The 15631-nt window shown below is 36.7% G+C and overlaps 2 protein-coding genes across 4 annotated transcripts in view; one reads left to right on the forward strand and one right to left on the reverse strand.

The window, feature by feature from the left end:
* Positions 1 to 15631, forward strand: part of ERAP1 (endoplasmic reticulum aminopeptidase 1) — a 144529-nt gene that overhangs the window by 15238 nt on the left and 113660 nt on the right. The window lies entirely within an intron of this gene.
* Positions 1 to 15631, reverse strand: part of ERAP2 (endoplasmic reticulum aminopeptidase 2) — a 40309-nt gene that overhangs the window by 4012 nt on the left and 20666 nt on the right. For all 3 annotated transcript variants that reach the window (XM_023616932.2, XM_070232790.1, NM_001309464.2), the window contains 8 exon segments: positions 13257 to 13325; positions 12117 to 12292; positions 9879 to 9958; positions 8690 to 8873; positions 4749 to 4905; positions 4081 to 4265; positions 1532 to 1693; positions 883 to 1023 (listed from right to left, as the gene is read on the reverse strand). In XM_023616932.2, coding sequence (XP_023472700.1) covers positions 883 to 1023; positions 1532 to 1693; positions 4081 to 4265; positions 4749 to 4905; positions 8690 to 8873; positions 9879 to 9958; positions 12117 to 12292; positions 13257 to 13325 — 1154 coding nt within the window.

The raw sequence follows: 15631 nt of genomic DNA on the forward strand, positions 1-15631 counted from the left end.
GTGCTTTTTGTTTACACAAAAGCTGTGTGTGGGGACTCTGAATGCTTTATGGCTAAGAAATGAGAGGGAAGAGGACCTGGGGATGACTGACCTCAGATATGCTGCATAGAGCTAAGGCGAACAGAGCAATTGCACAGCTCTCGGATTCGGGATATTTTCCATATAGTCATAAGGGACGTTTTGGATTTGGATGAGGAATGGCTGGGCACCTTAGCAGGGGTTTGTTGTGAGACAAAGCAATGCCATCCTGTACATTATTGGGTTTTTTTCCTGGGATATTTTAGGCCCAGAAGCATACTGGAGTTAGCTTTGGTCCCCCGCAAAGTGGAAATGCAGAAAAGATTCAGAACCAATCCAGTTTTGGAGGGGGGCTCCCAAAACACTTCTGATCGGGTTTCTTTCAGCTACCCCAAGGTCTCCACGGTGCCACCTTCACAGGGGAATTGGGGGTGGGGATTAGCTCTCATCAAAATTCCTGAAGTTTTTCCCCCAGAACAAAACTACATTAACATAGCAAGCCAAATATGTCTGATGCACTATATGTGGCTTCATTGGATTCTTCTGGGCTGGGGAGAGAACCAGGAGGGGAGAGGGTGATGGGGCTGATGACCTGATTTAACTTAAATCCTACTTGCTCCCGGCAATTCTTCTTTGCCTGGGCTGAATAAAAGAAATGTTTCCCATTCCTTTTTTCTCATTCCTCTCCTTTACACCTGGACAGGGTAATCTGGGCTAGTGAGTTTCAAAACCGATTCTTCCTTGAGCCATTTGAGTAAAAATGGTATCATTTATATGCTTTGGAGAACACTTGATTACACTTGGCTTTAGGCAACTGAGACATCTGGGTGAAAGAACACACATTAGATGTAAGTGAATACCAACTTTTTTAGGAGTTCGGTCCAGTTTTCTCTTACAAAATTCCAGGCTAATTGCTGCCCCTCTGGATTTCTGGCAATTGCATGAAGAAGAGCTGCCAAGTCCTGTGTCTTGATAACCTTTCCTTCCATTCCTAGTTCAATCAGTCTGAAGAAATAAACACCAGTTGATGATTCATTGTATGTATTTTGTAATGGAAATTAACTCATGCTACCAATATATTAAAAGAATAGGAGAGAAAGCGGCATGATAAAAGTATAATTTACCAAAAACAGTAATTTTGTACCGGCTAACATTTTTAACATTCTGGTTAAACTTTTACTTTTTTCTAGCAGTAATTTTATTCCCAAATTAATTAAAGAACTTTGATTAGCATCTTATATACAAGAATGTATTTTTGTAATAATTTTCCTCCAAGGTTCTGAAAGTAAAACATAGACATCTATCTAGTCTCAATCACATGATTAATTACTAGGGAATGTCTGTTTTCATTACTTGCATTTTGTCAATAGATTTTTCTTAGAAATAATGTCACAGCAATACAGATCCTGATTCAATTATTTTATGCCTTTGCGATTGGTGGCTGAAATTTTTGTGAAGTCACTGAATTTGTGTCAGTTTACTTTTAACAATTTAGTTAAATTCATGCACTTACTTCATTAACTTTTCCTCATGTTTGCTGGTTGACAATGCATACAGAATTTTGTTTTTTTCAGCACCTGACACTGACAGTTCATATTGCTTTAAAAGGTAATTCCATCCTGCTGTTGTCTGAGCACCCACCGAATAAACGATCTTTAAAACATCTGTTGGGATACTGTAATATTAAGCACAAAAGTGAAGATGAAAGTTCTATGAAAAAAACTTTTTTTCTTATTACAATTTTAAATTGCTATAAGAGAATTACCCCTGAGTTATTTCCACTATCTAGCATATTCAACCTTTTTCTTTGCCAAACTTTTATAAAAATGTTTTATGTAATTTTACTTTGCAAATTATTTGTGCGTTTTTTCTACTGATATTAGCAAGAAGAATAATCAGAAAATTTAACCTACTCAGAGAGGAAAATAGAAAGTTGATAGAATCAATAAATAAAAGAGAGGATTTTTGAACTATAAAGACACTAGTTTATACAGAATTCTATCATTAAATAATTTGTATTGGTGCTATATGATTTCTTTTTTAAAAAAGATGGCTACCTCCTGCTTTAATGTCACATTAAGAGTATTTTTTAACTGGCCTCTCTGAGGGTCATCTGACTTTCCAAGTGTAGAGAATTGTAATTAGAGTTTAGTCATTTTACAATTCTGCAAAACTGGTAAGATGCAATAATATTTTCTGTCCACCTAAAGAAGACACCACCGTTTTTGTTTTCTATTGCCCTGTAAGATATTAACTAGTTTTCATTCTAACTTGGTCTATGATTTTTAATCCCAAATATCATTAGATCAATGATAAAAGATATTCATTTTGATGACTTGGAAAAACCAAAGCACAGAGAAGTGAATTTGGGGCAGAAATCATGCAGTGACCTTATGGCAGGGATTGCACTAGTCTCTGTACATCTTATTTAACTGTCAAAGCTGCTCAGTGAGATAGTTATTATCCTAATTTTTAAAAAGTGGAAATAAAGCTCGGAAGGGTTATGTAACTTGTACCAAGGTGACAAGACATTTCGGAGATGGGATTCAAACCTATGATTCTAATGCTTGTGCTGTTTTACTGCACAAAGTTATGAAGATTGGTTAACAAGTACATTGTAAGTTCCTTGAAGGTAGGAAACATAGTTGTTTGTTCATCACTTTATCCTGACCACCTACAGCAGTGCCCGGCGCATAGGCGACATGCAAAGAATTATATTTTGAATTCATGAATGAATGAAGTAATCAATTAATCCATGTAATGAAATGCTTGATTACGATTAATACTAGTGGTCCTGAAGTTTAGGAAAAAACCCTACAATATTTAATTATGTATTCTTGATTACAAGCATAAGCGAGCTTTACCCAGAATATTTTCATAGGCATGGCACCCTATTCAACATGTTGAACTATCTTATCTATTGTACACGGGTTACTGCGGGTAAGATCATCCCTCTTGTAACTAGCATCAAGACAGAACGCTATTCCATTGTGTGATAGGGAAGCAGGATGTTTACATTCTAGCCTCACTCATACAACCCATTCAAACCTGAACAAAAAGCTGAGAAAAATAGAGCTAAAAGATATTTTTTTCTAAAACTGATTCAGGCTTAAATCCCAAAGAGCAGAAAGGTCCAAAAAGAAGAAAACTAGAATTACCTTTTTTAAAAGCAAGAATTCAAAAGAAGATTTCAGAAAGCTCACTGAGATTTAGTTGTGTGGAGAGAAATTATGATAGCATAATTTGGCACAGGAAAAATTGACACTATATTATATTACATTACAAAAATTACATTACTTCGTACTAAAGTTGTGAATTTTTTCTTCTATTTTAAAAAATGAATTTTCCTTAATTCACATAGAGATTTGATTTCTCGACACATCCAACTCTAGAGTCAGAGTTTTAACAGTAACAATATAAAATCACATGTTAGAAATCAAGGCTTACATTAAAAGGACCATGGGGTCTGTTAGTACCTATGGTTGCAGCTGCTAAGCTGAATTTCTACATAATCCATTTAATCACTAGGCATCTTCCTGATTATAATAGGCACTAGAATCAATTTAACCACCGTATACATCCTTTAGGTGGTCCAAATCATCAGTTTCACATCAAAGGTGAAACACGGGGCCTAGGCTTGGTCTGTGGTATTGATTAATAAGGAAGAAAACACATTGGGAAAAAAAAGCACCCTCCTTTTTTTTGACACAAGTTTCACCAAATGATCACTGGTGTTTTCATTGTATGTACATTTCCTATTGCTTTTTATCTTTAAAGGCATCACTTTTGGAGATTGGGTGCCCTCCTGCTTCCACCTCCTGGCTATCTTTCTGTTGCCATGCCAATGTTTCTTAGCTGTCCCCTACAGGGACCTAAACCTCACTTCCCACAAAATCTATTGAGCACTTACTATGAGGAGGCATGAAACAAGGGCATCTAATTCCCAGCATGATTTTTTTTCTCTATTCTTACTAAAAGGTTTTAGATCTAATGTCTCGCATGATCAAAGACTTTTACATCAAAGTGAAAGGAACAAAGAATAGGACAGAAGTCAAGGTTTACTTTAATTTTCCACCAGATTCCATCCACTGAGAGAAGAGTTGAGTTGCCTTCCTGATGCAAGGAGCGTGGTTCAGGTAACAGGCCAGCTTCAAGAGAACTGAGCGAAGCATCCTGTCCCAGACAGAGCCCTCGTCGCTCCAGCTTTGTGTGTCAATCACTGGCTTAAAATATCGGAGAAAGTAATGCTGCAGAAAGCACAGGATGGTTTACAGAGAGGCTAAATTTAGTTCTTAACAGTTCTCATTCACCCATCTAAAGGGCTCAACTCTAAGGTGTCTGCATGAACCTTTCCCAAAACACAGAACTACTTATCTTTATATTTCTTTTCTCTTTTTCTGGCCTCCACCTACCATGCTTAAGAAACAGAGTTAGATTCTCCAGTAAAAATATGATTTAATTTCCTATCTGAGAGGGGAATATCAATTGATGTAACATAAAATCATCTTAAGAGGGATGTTTTACTCATGATCCTGGTACTTAGCTCTTAGAATGGTGATGACAAGGAACGAGGGGCATCCAACCACTAGATGCTGTGCTGTTGACTGTATGATCAGCCAGTTTCCTCAACTTCTAGAAGATTTAACCCCAAGAGTTCACACAAAACCTAAGTCTCACTGATTATCCAGACACTGTATTTACTTGACGAATTTTCCGAAAGTGATTCAAACCTTGAGATTTTCAGTGACATCTGAAATATTCCTTCTGTCCATCATGTGGTAAAATGTTTCTAAATATTCCAGGCCTTTGAGAAGTGCAGGAATGTTTGTCTCATGTTGAAGATAGCGAGTCAAGTCAAGGGCTTTGTCTAGGGTCAACCTTCCTGCGCTGCGGTATAAAACAAATGTCAGTGGTTTGCGCATATCTTTCCATTCTTAATATTAAAACAAATACAATACAGAACACAACAAAAGGAGTAGTTCATTATAGCCAGACCATTTGACTTAAGTCCTAGCTCTGCCACTGGCTAGCTGCGTGATCTTGGGCAAATTACCTAATCTCTCTGGGCCTCAGTTGCCTCCCCTATACAGTGGGGAAAATAATAGTATCTTCTTCTGTTGTTGAAAGGATTAAATGAGTTAATATATGTAAAACACTTAGAATAGTGGCTAGCACACAGTAAGAGCTTTGTAAATAAAATATTAGCTAATATTAGTATTTAATACCAAATAAGATCAATGTTTTTATATATTGTCATTCTCTAATTGTTTAACTTGCGGCTTTGAATTGTTCCTCCAAGTGAATTTGGAACTGTGAGGACAGGTGCCACGTCTTTTTTTGATGTCCCTTCTAGAGCCTAACAGAGAAGCAGCAATTATCGTCAGTGGGACAAAACAAGTATTTCTATCTTTTTTTTAGATCCTAAAGTTATATGCCTTCTCTATATTTTCTTTTAATAAGAAAAACATACCCAACAAAACTATTATTCTGAAGACCAAAATGTTATGGTCTCTTCTGCAGAGGAAATAAACCATTATATTGTCACCTTCGTAAAGTAGTTCTGGCACGTGTTTCTGAGAGGATCTGTGTCCCCCTAGAGTCTATTAGCCATTTTTGCCAGCATCTGACTTCCAGATTAAGCACAATAGTCTGATATGGAAACAGATTCCAGAACAAGGGATATCTTTGGTGAATTTTTCATTAACAAAATGCCTTACCTCCTTCGGGTTTTTCAAATTTTAAATTCCTATGTAAAACCAGGGAACTGAAACTGGAAAGAAGTGAAATCTAAAAAACCAACTTCTGTTGTGACTTTACTCTTTTCAATCACAATGACATGCTACTTTAAAACAGACTTATGGAAAATTTTCCAAAACTTCCATCTGAAGACAGAGGGCTAGACCATATGCTCTATGATTCTATGATCTGCTGTATTTTTTAAAACACAAATCCACAAAATGTCACTCTTCCTTCCCACATGTGTTGGTATCATAATATTCAGTACAGTTGATAGCTTGAAGGAGCAGCAACAGGAAGAAACTAGATATTATGTTCTAGGGCCACAATTTCAAAAAGAATGTTTGACACATAAACATTACTTTATCTTAACCCTGTTTTTCTTTTTGGCCCAGCCTAATTTATTTCTTACTACAACAAATGCTGCTATTAGAAACCTTTACTTTTATATTTCCCTACTTTAAAAGAATTTAATCTTAATATTCATTTAAAAGGGACTCTTTTTATTTTTGTATGGTTATTAATTGTTTAACAAAAATCCAGCTCCTCACCACTTGCTCTCTGTTTCAATCAGTGCACAAAATTTTCTCTGAATGTTTGTTTACCTTAAAGCCCAAACACATATATAAGCATACATGTCAGCCCAACAGGAAAAAATCTGTATCTGCTTATTTATATGCAGTTTCAGCTAAATGGTACCTTTGTGAAATAAAACTATATTCCTGCAGAACCAATTTGGAGCTTCTTTTGAAGGTATAGGACTAAAAGAAACTAGCAGTTTTTCTGTAAGGAAATTAAAGCTGTCATTTTAATTCCACTCAACTCAGATGAGATCTAAGGTTTAAATTATATTTATTAAGTATGAAAATCCAATCAAAGATCCATTTCTGGGTCAAATTTTTTCTCCAAACTAAATGTGATCACTGATTACTTCCTTTAACTCTTAAATAGATATTGCATAAAGCAGGGAAGGAAGAGATATACATTACCAAGGGAGAGTAGCAAGGAAAAATATTTAGACCCATTATGAGTGTTTTAAATTATTTCCTTATGCAATTACTTGTATTATAAAAGTAATATAAACAAGTTACAAAACATTTGGACGATAGAGAAGAGAGGAAAAAAGACATAATTTCAGTACCCTACACATTCACTAATAGCACTTTGGAATATTTCCTTGGGTGCCCCCCCCCAACAGTTAGCTCATTTTTTCCTATGTAGTTGCAAGCATAACAACACACAAACCTACGTTCTGCTTTTTTCCAATTTCAATTATTTGAAATGCATTTTTATATGTCACATCATGTTCCTACTCAACACATGATCTTTTAAACAATTTATACTACATAATACTAATAATGTGAACAGCTGACTATTGAGCATGTTCTATGCTTAGCACTTTATCTGCTTATCTTACGTAATCCTCAAAACAACCCCGTATGATAGACATTATTTAAAACTGGAGTTTTAAAGACTAGAAAACTTAGGCTTGAAAAGGTTAAGTAACTTGCCCAAGGTCAAATAATGTGAAGAAGTAGTATTTGAATTCACCTGTTTTAACCCAATATTTGTACTCTTAATGAACTTCATTAAACGTTCCACCCAGTGAAGAAAAGATTATTGTTTTTCCACTGATGCGTCAATAACTGCAGGGTTTCTTTTGCTAAATTTAGACTACTCATAAATTTATAGGCTAGAAACAGCAAAAAAGACTTTACAACTGCTTGAAAGATTGGTTTTCATTTGCTGAGTTGTCAATATTCTTCATTCTTCATAGTCTTAAATTTTTAATCTATTTTCTCTGCAATCTGCCCAGAATTTGTTCTTTGAGCAGACAAATCCCCTTCGACTAACAATAGCCTAATTCTCAGCTAGTCTGTCATACATCCACTCAGATGTGGGATGGTGTTTTTCCTAGTCCTCCAATGCGCTATGCTACCATGATGCTCCTGAGACCTATGGGTCTGAGGATTAAACTCTCAATCCTCTTCCATTCCTAACTAGGGAATTCTGTCGTACAAAGAAGCTTTCCCTGAGAGATATCCTGCTGGTTACTTTCTCTCAATCTGACCTAAAAAAGCATCTGAAAGGAAATAATATGTCACACTGAATAAAGTGAGTACATTACAGTAATTCTCAGAATAGGAAAAGCTTACAATGCATAATAGTCCACCTGATCCTCAATTTTTTTCCATTGGCACTCCTGTGACCTGATTTATTGTACATATTGTTCTGTGCATGATAAATGTGAAAGGAAAGAAAACATTTGTCTTTCCAGGAAAGTCTAAAAAAGAATAAACATAAGCAGCTAATTCTTCATTTCCCTACCAATTTCATATTGATTTCTCTAACGTGAGCAAAGTAATGAATGGATTATGCCCTAGGCTAACAATTCATTTAAAATTGTAAAGGTTAAGATTATATTTGTTCTTTTTGTTCAGCAGATTACATAGGTATTTGGTGAAACAGCAAGCTGCTAGCATAAACAAATTTTAAATCTGGGGTCAAAAGCTTAAATGCTGAAAGGCTCCACTCTAAGTGAGTGAAGCGGGCTGCTCACATGTACTGTTTGGGACTCTGGTACATGGGAGAGTGCAGGCCTGGCCTAAAGAAAGATCTGCCCACTGTAGTCTCCTCTATGGCTACCTTGTGGCAATGAAGGCCCACGGTTGCCAAATCTCATTTTTAAAGAGACTCCAGAAGTCAGGATTTTTATATAAATTCTCCCCATTTTAAAATGTTGGATTAAATTTTTGAACACTGTATGGGTCAACATACCTTATCAGTGGGTAGGTTTTGGCCTAGTGGCCAGTGCTTGACCTCCATTCAGATCTATATCCTATGAATGATCAACACTGAACATTTGATTTTGAAACAAGAAAGTCTGGTTATGGATCAGTTATTTCCTGTGAAATCAGATGAAATTTTGCATTACCTTACTAGCTGAAATGCATCATGAATCAGACCTATTCTGTCCTTAGGTCTGAGAAGTGTGTGGTTCTGATTCAGCTGTGTAATGAGTTGGTCCCATCCATGTCCCTCATAGTGAACGATGTAGTAGCCATTTGAGTCCACATTGAATTTCACCCAACTGGTCTTTTCAGGTAAATCCAGAGTATCTAAGAGGAGGAAATTGGCATGGGCATTTCATTATCAACATACATACCAGGAACGTCTCCAAAATTCTTAGTTTCCATACTATTATTAATAAATCCATGGGAAGACAAAATTTTGGAAGAATCATGATGATAGTCATTTTCAGTCCACTGGATGGTTTCTTTTGGGAATGACGTCTCATTAAATTAATAAATAAATAAATTAACATGAAAAGAACTGCTAAATTTGTTTTCAAAAACAGTCTATGCAGGTCTAAGAGGCATGCAGAGGCCTACTGAGCCAGATGATGAGCATGACTGGTATTTGGCTTGGTTTACTGGTAGCTGTGTCTCAAGGTTTAGTTACTGGTCATTGAAATATGCATATGTAAATAGGTGATCCATTTGTCCAGTCCTTATTTTGGGTGAAATAAGGACTCCAGGTTGAATATACATTATGATGGAAACACCCTCAAATTTCAGTGAAGTGTTTAAAGGAGAAATTAAAATTACATTATGTATTTTTTAATATAACAGACATTATATAGTGGTAAAATAACATTATCGTATTCTCTCAATAACTCTGGTAGGCCATTCAAAATAAGATGGGAAAGCTCAGAAAGAGTTAAGAAATTTTCTTAAATACACGCATTTAATAGACGACAGAGTGAGGATTTGAATCCAGGGCTAATCGATTCCAAAGTGTATGCTTTTTCCACTATACATTTTTGCCTTGTGGCTTAAGAGCTGGATTAATAGGTATTAAAAGACACAATAGGATGCCATCCTTTCTCGATATAAATAAAACCTATCTCTAAATGCTAAAAGCACACGAGCACTTCCCACTGAATGAAAAATTCAGCCTTTCTAGCTACAAGATACTTTTGGTAACTAATAGATGGATAAATGAGAACTTTCCCAAATATAAATCTTCTATTATTACCTTCAATTACAGTACCTTTCCTCCAAATAGCTCAGAAGATGTTTAATTTCAGAACTAAAACATCATTTGGCTAATTAGTTCCTTACCTGTCTTTGATTTTAGGATGTGTCTGTGAATTGCATCAGAGGAACTCGTGGAGTAGGTCAGTGGGATATGCCAAAGGTACCTATGTGAGAAAATAAAGACCGTTACAGATGAAATGAATGGCCGTTTCAATTTTCACATTTTCAGACTCAGATAGGCTATAAAAGGCACCTAATCACCCATCCTTCACACTGTCAGTGGCCTTAGAAGTTTTATAGGCTAAGACTCACAGATCCTTGGGTATGCAAAAGTCCTTCCATGATGATTATGAAGTTGCAGCAATATATACCCAGTCGAACTCTGTCACAACTACCTATGCCATTTGCTATCCAAATCTCATACCATGACATGTTCTGATGCTTGCTTTCTTCTAAGAGAAAAAAATGCAATCATCCTTTCATATTTCCAAAAACTCTGACAGCCTGATGTTAATTCAAATAACTGAACCAAAGCTGTAGGAAAAGCCTTAAGAGATAAAGATCTTATTTGGTATGATTTTCCACTTATCCTTTTGTTCAACAAAGCTACCCATATCCAACCCCCAACTGCTAAGTGACTGCGAGTAAGTGGTCAGCAATGCTACAGTCTAGGGCCTGCAGGTTGGCCAAGTTCAGGAAACAGAAAAGCAGAGTGGATTGGAAGAAAAGGCTTCAGCTACTTTTCAAAGGACTTATTGTGGGAAATAACAGAAATTGGCTATTTTTCCTGGCTAACTTTCTAGCAGCTTCTAGAATTCATTTCCTCTATCACATCAAGCCATGTTAGCTATAGTAATCCTGCATAGGTCAAATCATATGCTTGAAAATACCAACAGGTGTAAAACAGAAAGCAGAGTAACTGAGGATGTACCCGTTAGTCCTCAGAAAAATATAAAACAATGAAAGAAACAACATACACAGACTCCATCTAGTAAAGGGTCAGAAGGGATAATCTACCTGCTAACCCACAAAATACAGATAATTAACAAAGCAACTGAAATATTTACATAAAAGTAAAAGTAGACACATAGTGCCAAGACTTAATGGACTGAGACTCCTGGATGGACTTTGGCTCTAGAAAGAAAGGGATTCTTCCAGATAAACATATCTGGCAGAAGACAGAGGGAAAGTAGCATTTCATGAGTTTGGATAGGCATGAAGCAGAGGGCAGTGATTTTACAATAGTAATCTAAATACTGCCTCAGATAGAGGAAAAATACAGATCATCATAGCAGATATTTATTATTCTGGGCCATCCAGACCATTGAGCTCTCTTGTGACATTTTGAGAAGTTACAAAATTATGAGTCCTACTTTCTCAATGATGAATCGAATGTTAAATTTTCCAGGCTGTGTTGTCAAGCTACAAATCATCGAAACTCTCTGAGGTTCAGACTTTAGAAGGACATACAGAAAAATGGAAGGATGTATACGTAGAGATGTGGTGTATGAGCTGCTGCTGGATTGGAGATAGGCAACTGATGAAACGAAAAGGGGAAAACAGTATATTCTAGGTGTTAAAGACCTTGAATGTGTTTCTAATTGTTAGAAAAGTTCCAGAATTGTTATTAGACAGCTAGTTCCTTAGAAAAAGAAATAATAATCATAACAGTCAACACAGATTCACTTGTATTATTTCATTTTAAATTAACCTCATTCATCTTATTGATAGGGCTAATAGATCAGAGAAATGTGGACAGTGTTCCTTGATTTCAGCAAAGCCTTTAACAAGTTTCTTCAGGATAGGCTGCTGAACAAGATGACAGAGTGGTGAATTGGATTTGCTTTCATAATTCCAAGAACATCATATGTTTTAAGACACGACATTTATAGTGTATTACTGAAAAACAAAAGGGAACAGGAAGTTTTGGCATCTAATTTATCACATGGAAATGTCTTTTCTCATCTGATAAGATGCATAGTTGTCATAGCCCTTCCTAGGTAAGGGCCAGTCACACAATTTATTAGTGCTCAGAAATCCAGGATTGAAAAGAGTCAGGGTATTTTATAATAGAAATATAATTGACCACCCTCTGCATCAGAACTGAGGTTCTAAAGTTGGCCATGGAATTTCTAAGAACACAGCTGCTGAACACCGCAGTCTGGGCCCCCTGAAGCTCTTTAAATCTGTATCAAGGCTAGATTAGGCCTTTGATTCTCGTGTAGAAATAGCATCCCACAAAGTTGCCAGAGACGCTGAAAGAAAGCCAATGAAATAATGAGCAAACTCAGATAAGAAGCCCAACAGAAGCAAAGCAACCACCTTTCCTGCAGGGCCCTCCACTCAGGGTCCTCTTTGAAAACCCCACTCAGGAAGCGCTCCTGCTGCAGTCTGAGAGAACGCCCTTCTTGTTTAACCACCACGAGAGGGATTCCTTTCTGCAGAGTCCATGTAGTCATCATCTCTTTGACCTCCATGTTTTCCTCTAGAAAGGCGAGCTGAAATGACAAGTGGTAACTCAAGACAGAGAAGAGAAACTGAAGAGAGATCAGAAACTTTGACCTCCCTGGGTGCCAGAAACTGGGCTTGGGGAGGGAGAGGGGAGGACTCAGGCAGAGCTATGTGGGAACTGTTCTGGGGCTGCCCACCCAGGGCTGCGCTCTGCAAGTCACCTGAATGAAGGAGGGAGATATGTGGGAGGCTGAGGGTTAACACAGGGCAGGAAAAGCCAAGAGGAAGGGCTTGAGACTGGAACCTCCCTCCTGCTCTCTTTAGAAGTAAAAAATATCTCTCCATTTTAATAATGGTGGAATCCAGACTGAGGCTTAGAAGGCAAATGTCTGTCTTTAGAGAAGCTTTAATATTCCAAAGGAACAGGTTCTATCAATGGAGATATATTGAATGGAGAACAAAACCTTTAGTTTCCCAGCTTCTAGTATAGGTTTCTGATCACTGGATGATGCTGAATCTTCCTTTAGAAACCATAACTTATGGGATTACTATGTCTCTTTTAAAAAAAAGTTTGCCTTTTCTTCATGATGACTTTCTTTTCTCCTAAAGTACTTCAGCCATTTCCTAGAAGTAAATAAAAAGACGGGACCTCAAGAAAGCCATGCATTCTATTTCCAAACTAACAACATATTTGGTCTGGCATTTTTCAGAGCCTAGAGGATGCCAATGCAGCAGTAACCACTCAAAAGAATTTTGAGCTGAGATATTTTTAGCTGGCAGTAGGGTTGTGGGAAAGCTGAATGACAACAACAAAAATATACTAGTAGCAGCGTCATCCCCCTAAATGGCCTGAACATTCCTTCTTGAGTCAGCTTTTTTTCAAGGAGAATTGTGGAGTCTCTCTTCCTCTCCAGTTATTTAAAGGGACAGCCGGGCTAGTCTACGTGCCATACTCACTCTGGGTGAGGTGATGTGCCAGATCTCTTCTAGTCTATAAGTGTCTATACTTACTGTGTTGCTTGTTGTCTTGGAATCAGAATAACAAAATCCACCAGATGTAAAATCACCTTCTAAACAACTCTGTAAAACAAGAATAAAACAGCACTATTATTTAAGCACTGATAGTTGGCTGAATATGCATATTAGACATGAATGCAGACATTTATTAGCATAGCTATATGGAAATTTAATTCATCTAGACATAATAATGAGCATAGCAATACACGAAAATGAAAAAGAGAGACATCTTCATAGTGACCATAGAAAATACACACAAGTTACTGTTCTTGTCTTCTACGTATAACAAATATAGGAGGCAACTGTGTCTAGTGTGAACTTTCTCCTATCGTAGTGTAAATTCCTTGATAGTGGGGGAAACTCCTTACTTACCTGGGTATTCCCCAATGGTGACCACAGTAGCATGTAGTGGACGCACCATAAATTTTGAATTCAGAATTGAAATGAGACCTAAGAAAATCACCAACTTGGCAATCGACCAGGAGTCAATAACCAGGATAACCAGGAGTTAATGCTCTAAAGGGAATCGTAGATAGGAAAAATGACATTCACACTGTCTAAGGCTCTCACGTACTATTAAATGATTTTATGAAAAATAGTAACAAAGAATTCTTCTGATTCCCAAGTTGCTATTGACATGTATTAGAATTGATGTTATGTGACACAATGCTGATTAAGAAATTTTCCAGAATTTATCATTTTCATGTCAGTTTCATTTGGCATCAGGAGGGTGTCAATTAGAATTTAGGACCCTTAGGGGAAGGTTAGATGGGAGATTTTCCTGAGAACTAGGAAGAAGTCATGCAATTGAAAGAATGAATATTGGACTTAGAGTCAGAAGACAGGTTTTAAGTACTAACTCCATGCTCACATGGTATATGATCTTGAGCAAATCTTTCCTTTAGTATTAGTTTTCCCATCTGTAAAAACGGGTAAGAATGCCTACCTTCTTGAGATGATTATAAGCATGATGTGACCAAAGTTAACATAGGAATGTTCACAGTTGGTCTAAAAGAATCCTGTAATTGTTAGTCACATTTCTCTTTTAATCCTCCCTACACCCACTATGCATACCAAAGACAGATTCTTCCTTGTTGAAGAAAGTCTAGATTAATGTCTACACCTGCACACATAAACACACACACGCATGCATATACACATGCATAGCAAGGGAGAGAGAGAAGGAGGAGGAAGGAAGAGAAAAGCAACGTGAGGCTTGGTGTTGAGAAGTTTAGGAGGAATTCTGAGAGAGAGCGTCTGGATTACTACAGGATGTGATGGAAATTAATAGTAAGTAGCATTTTTATAAGTATTACTCGGGACTGTGTATTTCAATCCCTCTTACAATTTTAAAGAAACGCGAATAAAAGATTTGAGCTACTTAGAAAAATTTTTAATTACTTGACTTTGTTTCTTTGACCACAAAATCACATGCAAATTAGACCATGAGAGTCCAGACTTTATAAGGGCACAAAAAAAATATACCAAATGAGAGAATGCACATGAGATTTCTTTTTAAACTGTAAAGTTCTATACAAATATTGAACAATATTGTTACTGTCCCTAAGACATAAGTGCTTATAAATAAGAGAGGACCTCTTCTGTCTACAATGGTTTAGAGTTCTTCTACCTGCTGGCAAAAGCTTTGCCAGTCCAATACTGCTATAAAAGATAATTTTCCTTGCAGTTGAAAAATCAAATAATATTTTAATCATTATTAGAATCGTCTGAGTTGACTGCATATTTTCTGCTTTGTCTTACCTATTATACTACACAAATCCCAAAGACAAAAGACCATGTGTTCTTCGATCAATCATTAACTATTAATCACGATTATAGAATCAATAGCGTGCTAGGTGCCATGGCATTCAAAAAAAGAATAGACATGATTCTTGCTCTTAAGCAAATTCTATTAATATTATTATCATTGTTGTTACTGAACCAGTAGAAACCAAAAAGAAGAGAATGTCACTGTGTGGAACATAAATGCACTTCTAGGCATTTAGCAGAAAGGTAAACCAATGAGGGTTGGAAGGAGGAGGTGAAATCTCAGCTAGATTGTGAAAGATGGATAGCATTTGAATTGTTGGGAAGAAGAAAGGATATTTCAGGTCACAAGGGCACTAGAAACACAAGCATAGGATTGAGCAGGATTTCTTCCTATGAGGGAGAAGACATGTCCTACTCAACAGAAAATATTGGGAAATAAAATTGAGCAAGTAGAGTTCAACCTGAAAATTTGGGTGGAGAGGATTAGGTGTCACATAGCAGGACTTACAATGTCATTAAAGATTTTGGAAAAAGATAAGACAGAATTGTAGGGTTAACCAGAGAAGAGAAACCAAAGAGAAGGAGGTGAAATATAGAAC

This window comes from Equus caballus, chromosome 14 (assembly GCF_041296265.1).
Source record: "Equus caballus isolate H_3958 breed thoroughbred chromosome 14, TB-T2T, whole genome shotgun sequence".
Classification (NCBI taxonomy): domain Eukaryota; kingdom Metazoa; phylum Chordata; class Mammalia; order Perissodactyla; family Equidae; genus Equus; species Equus caballus.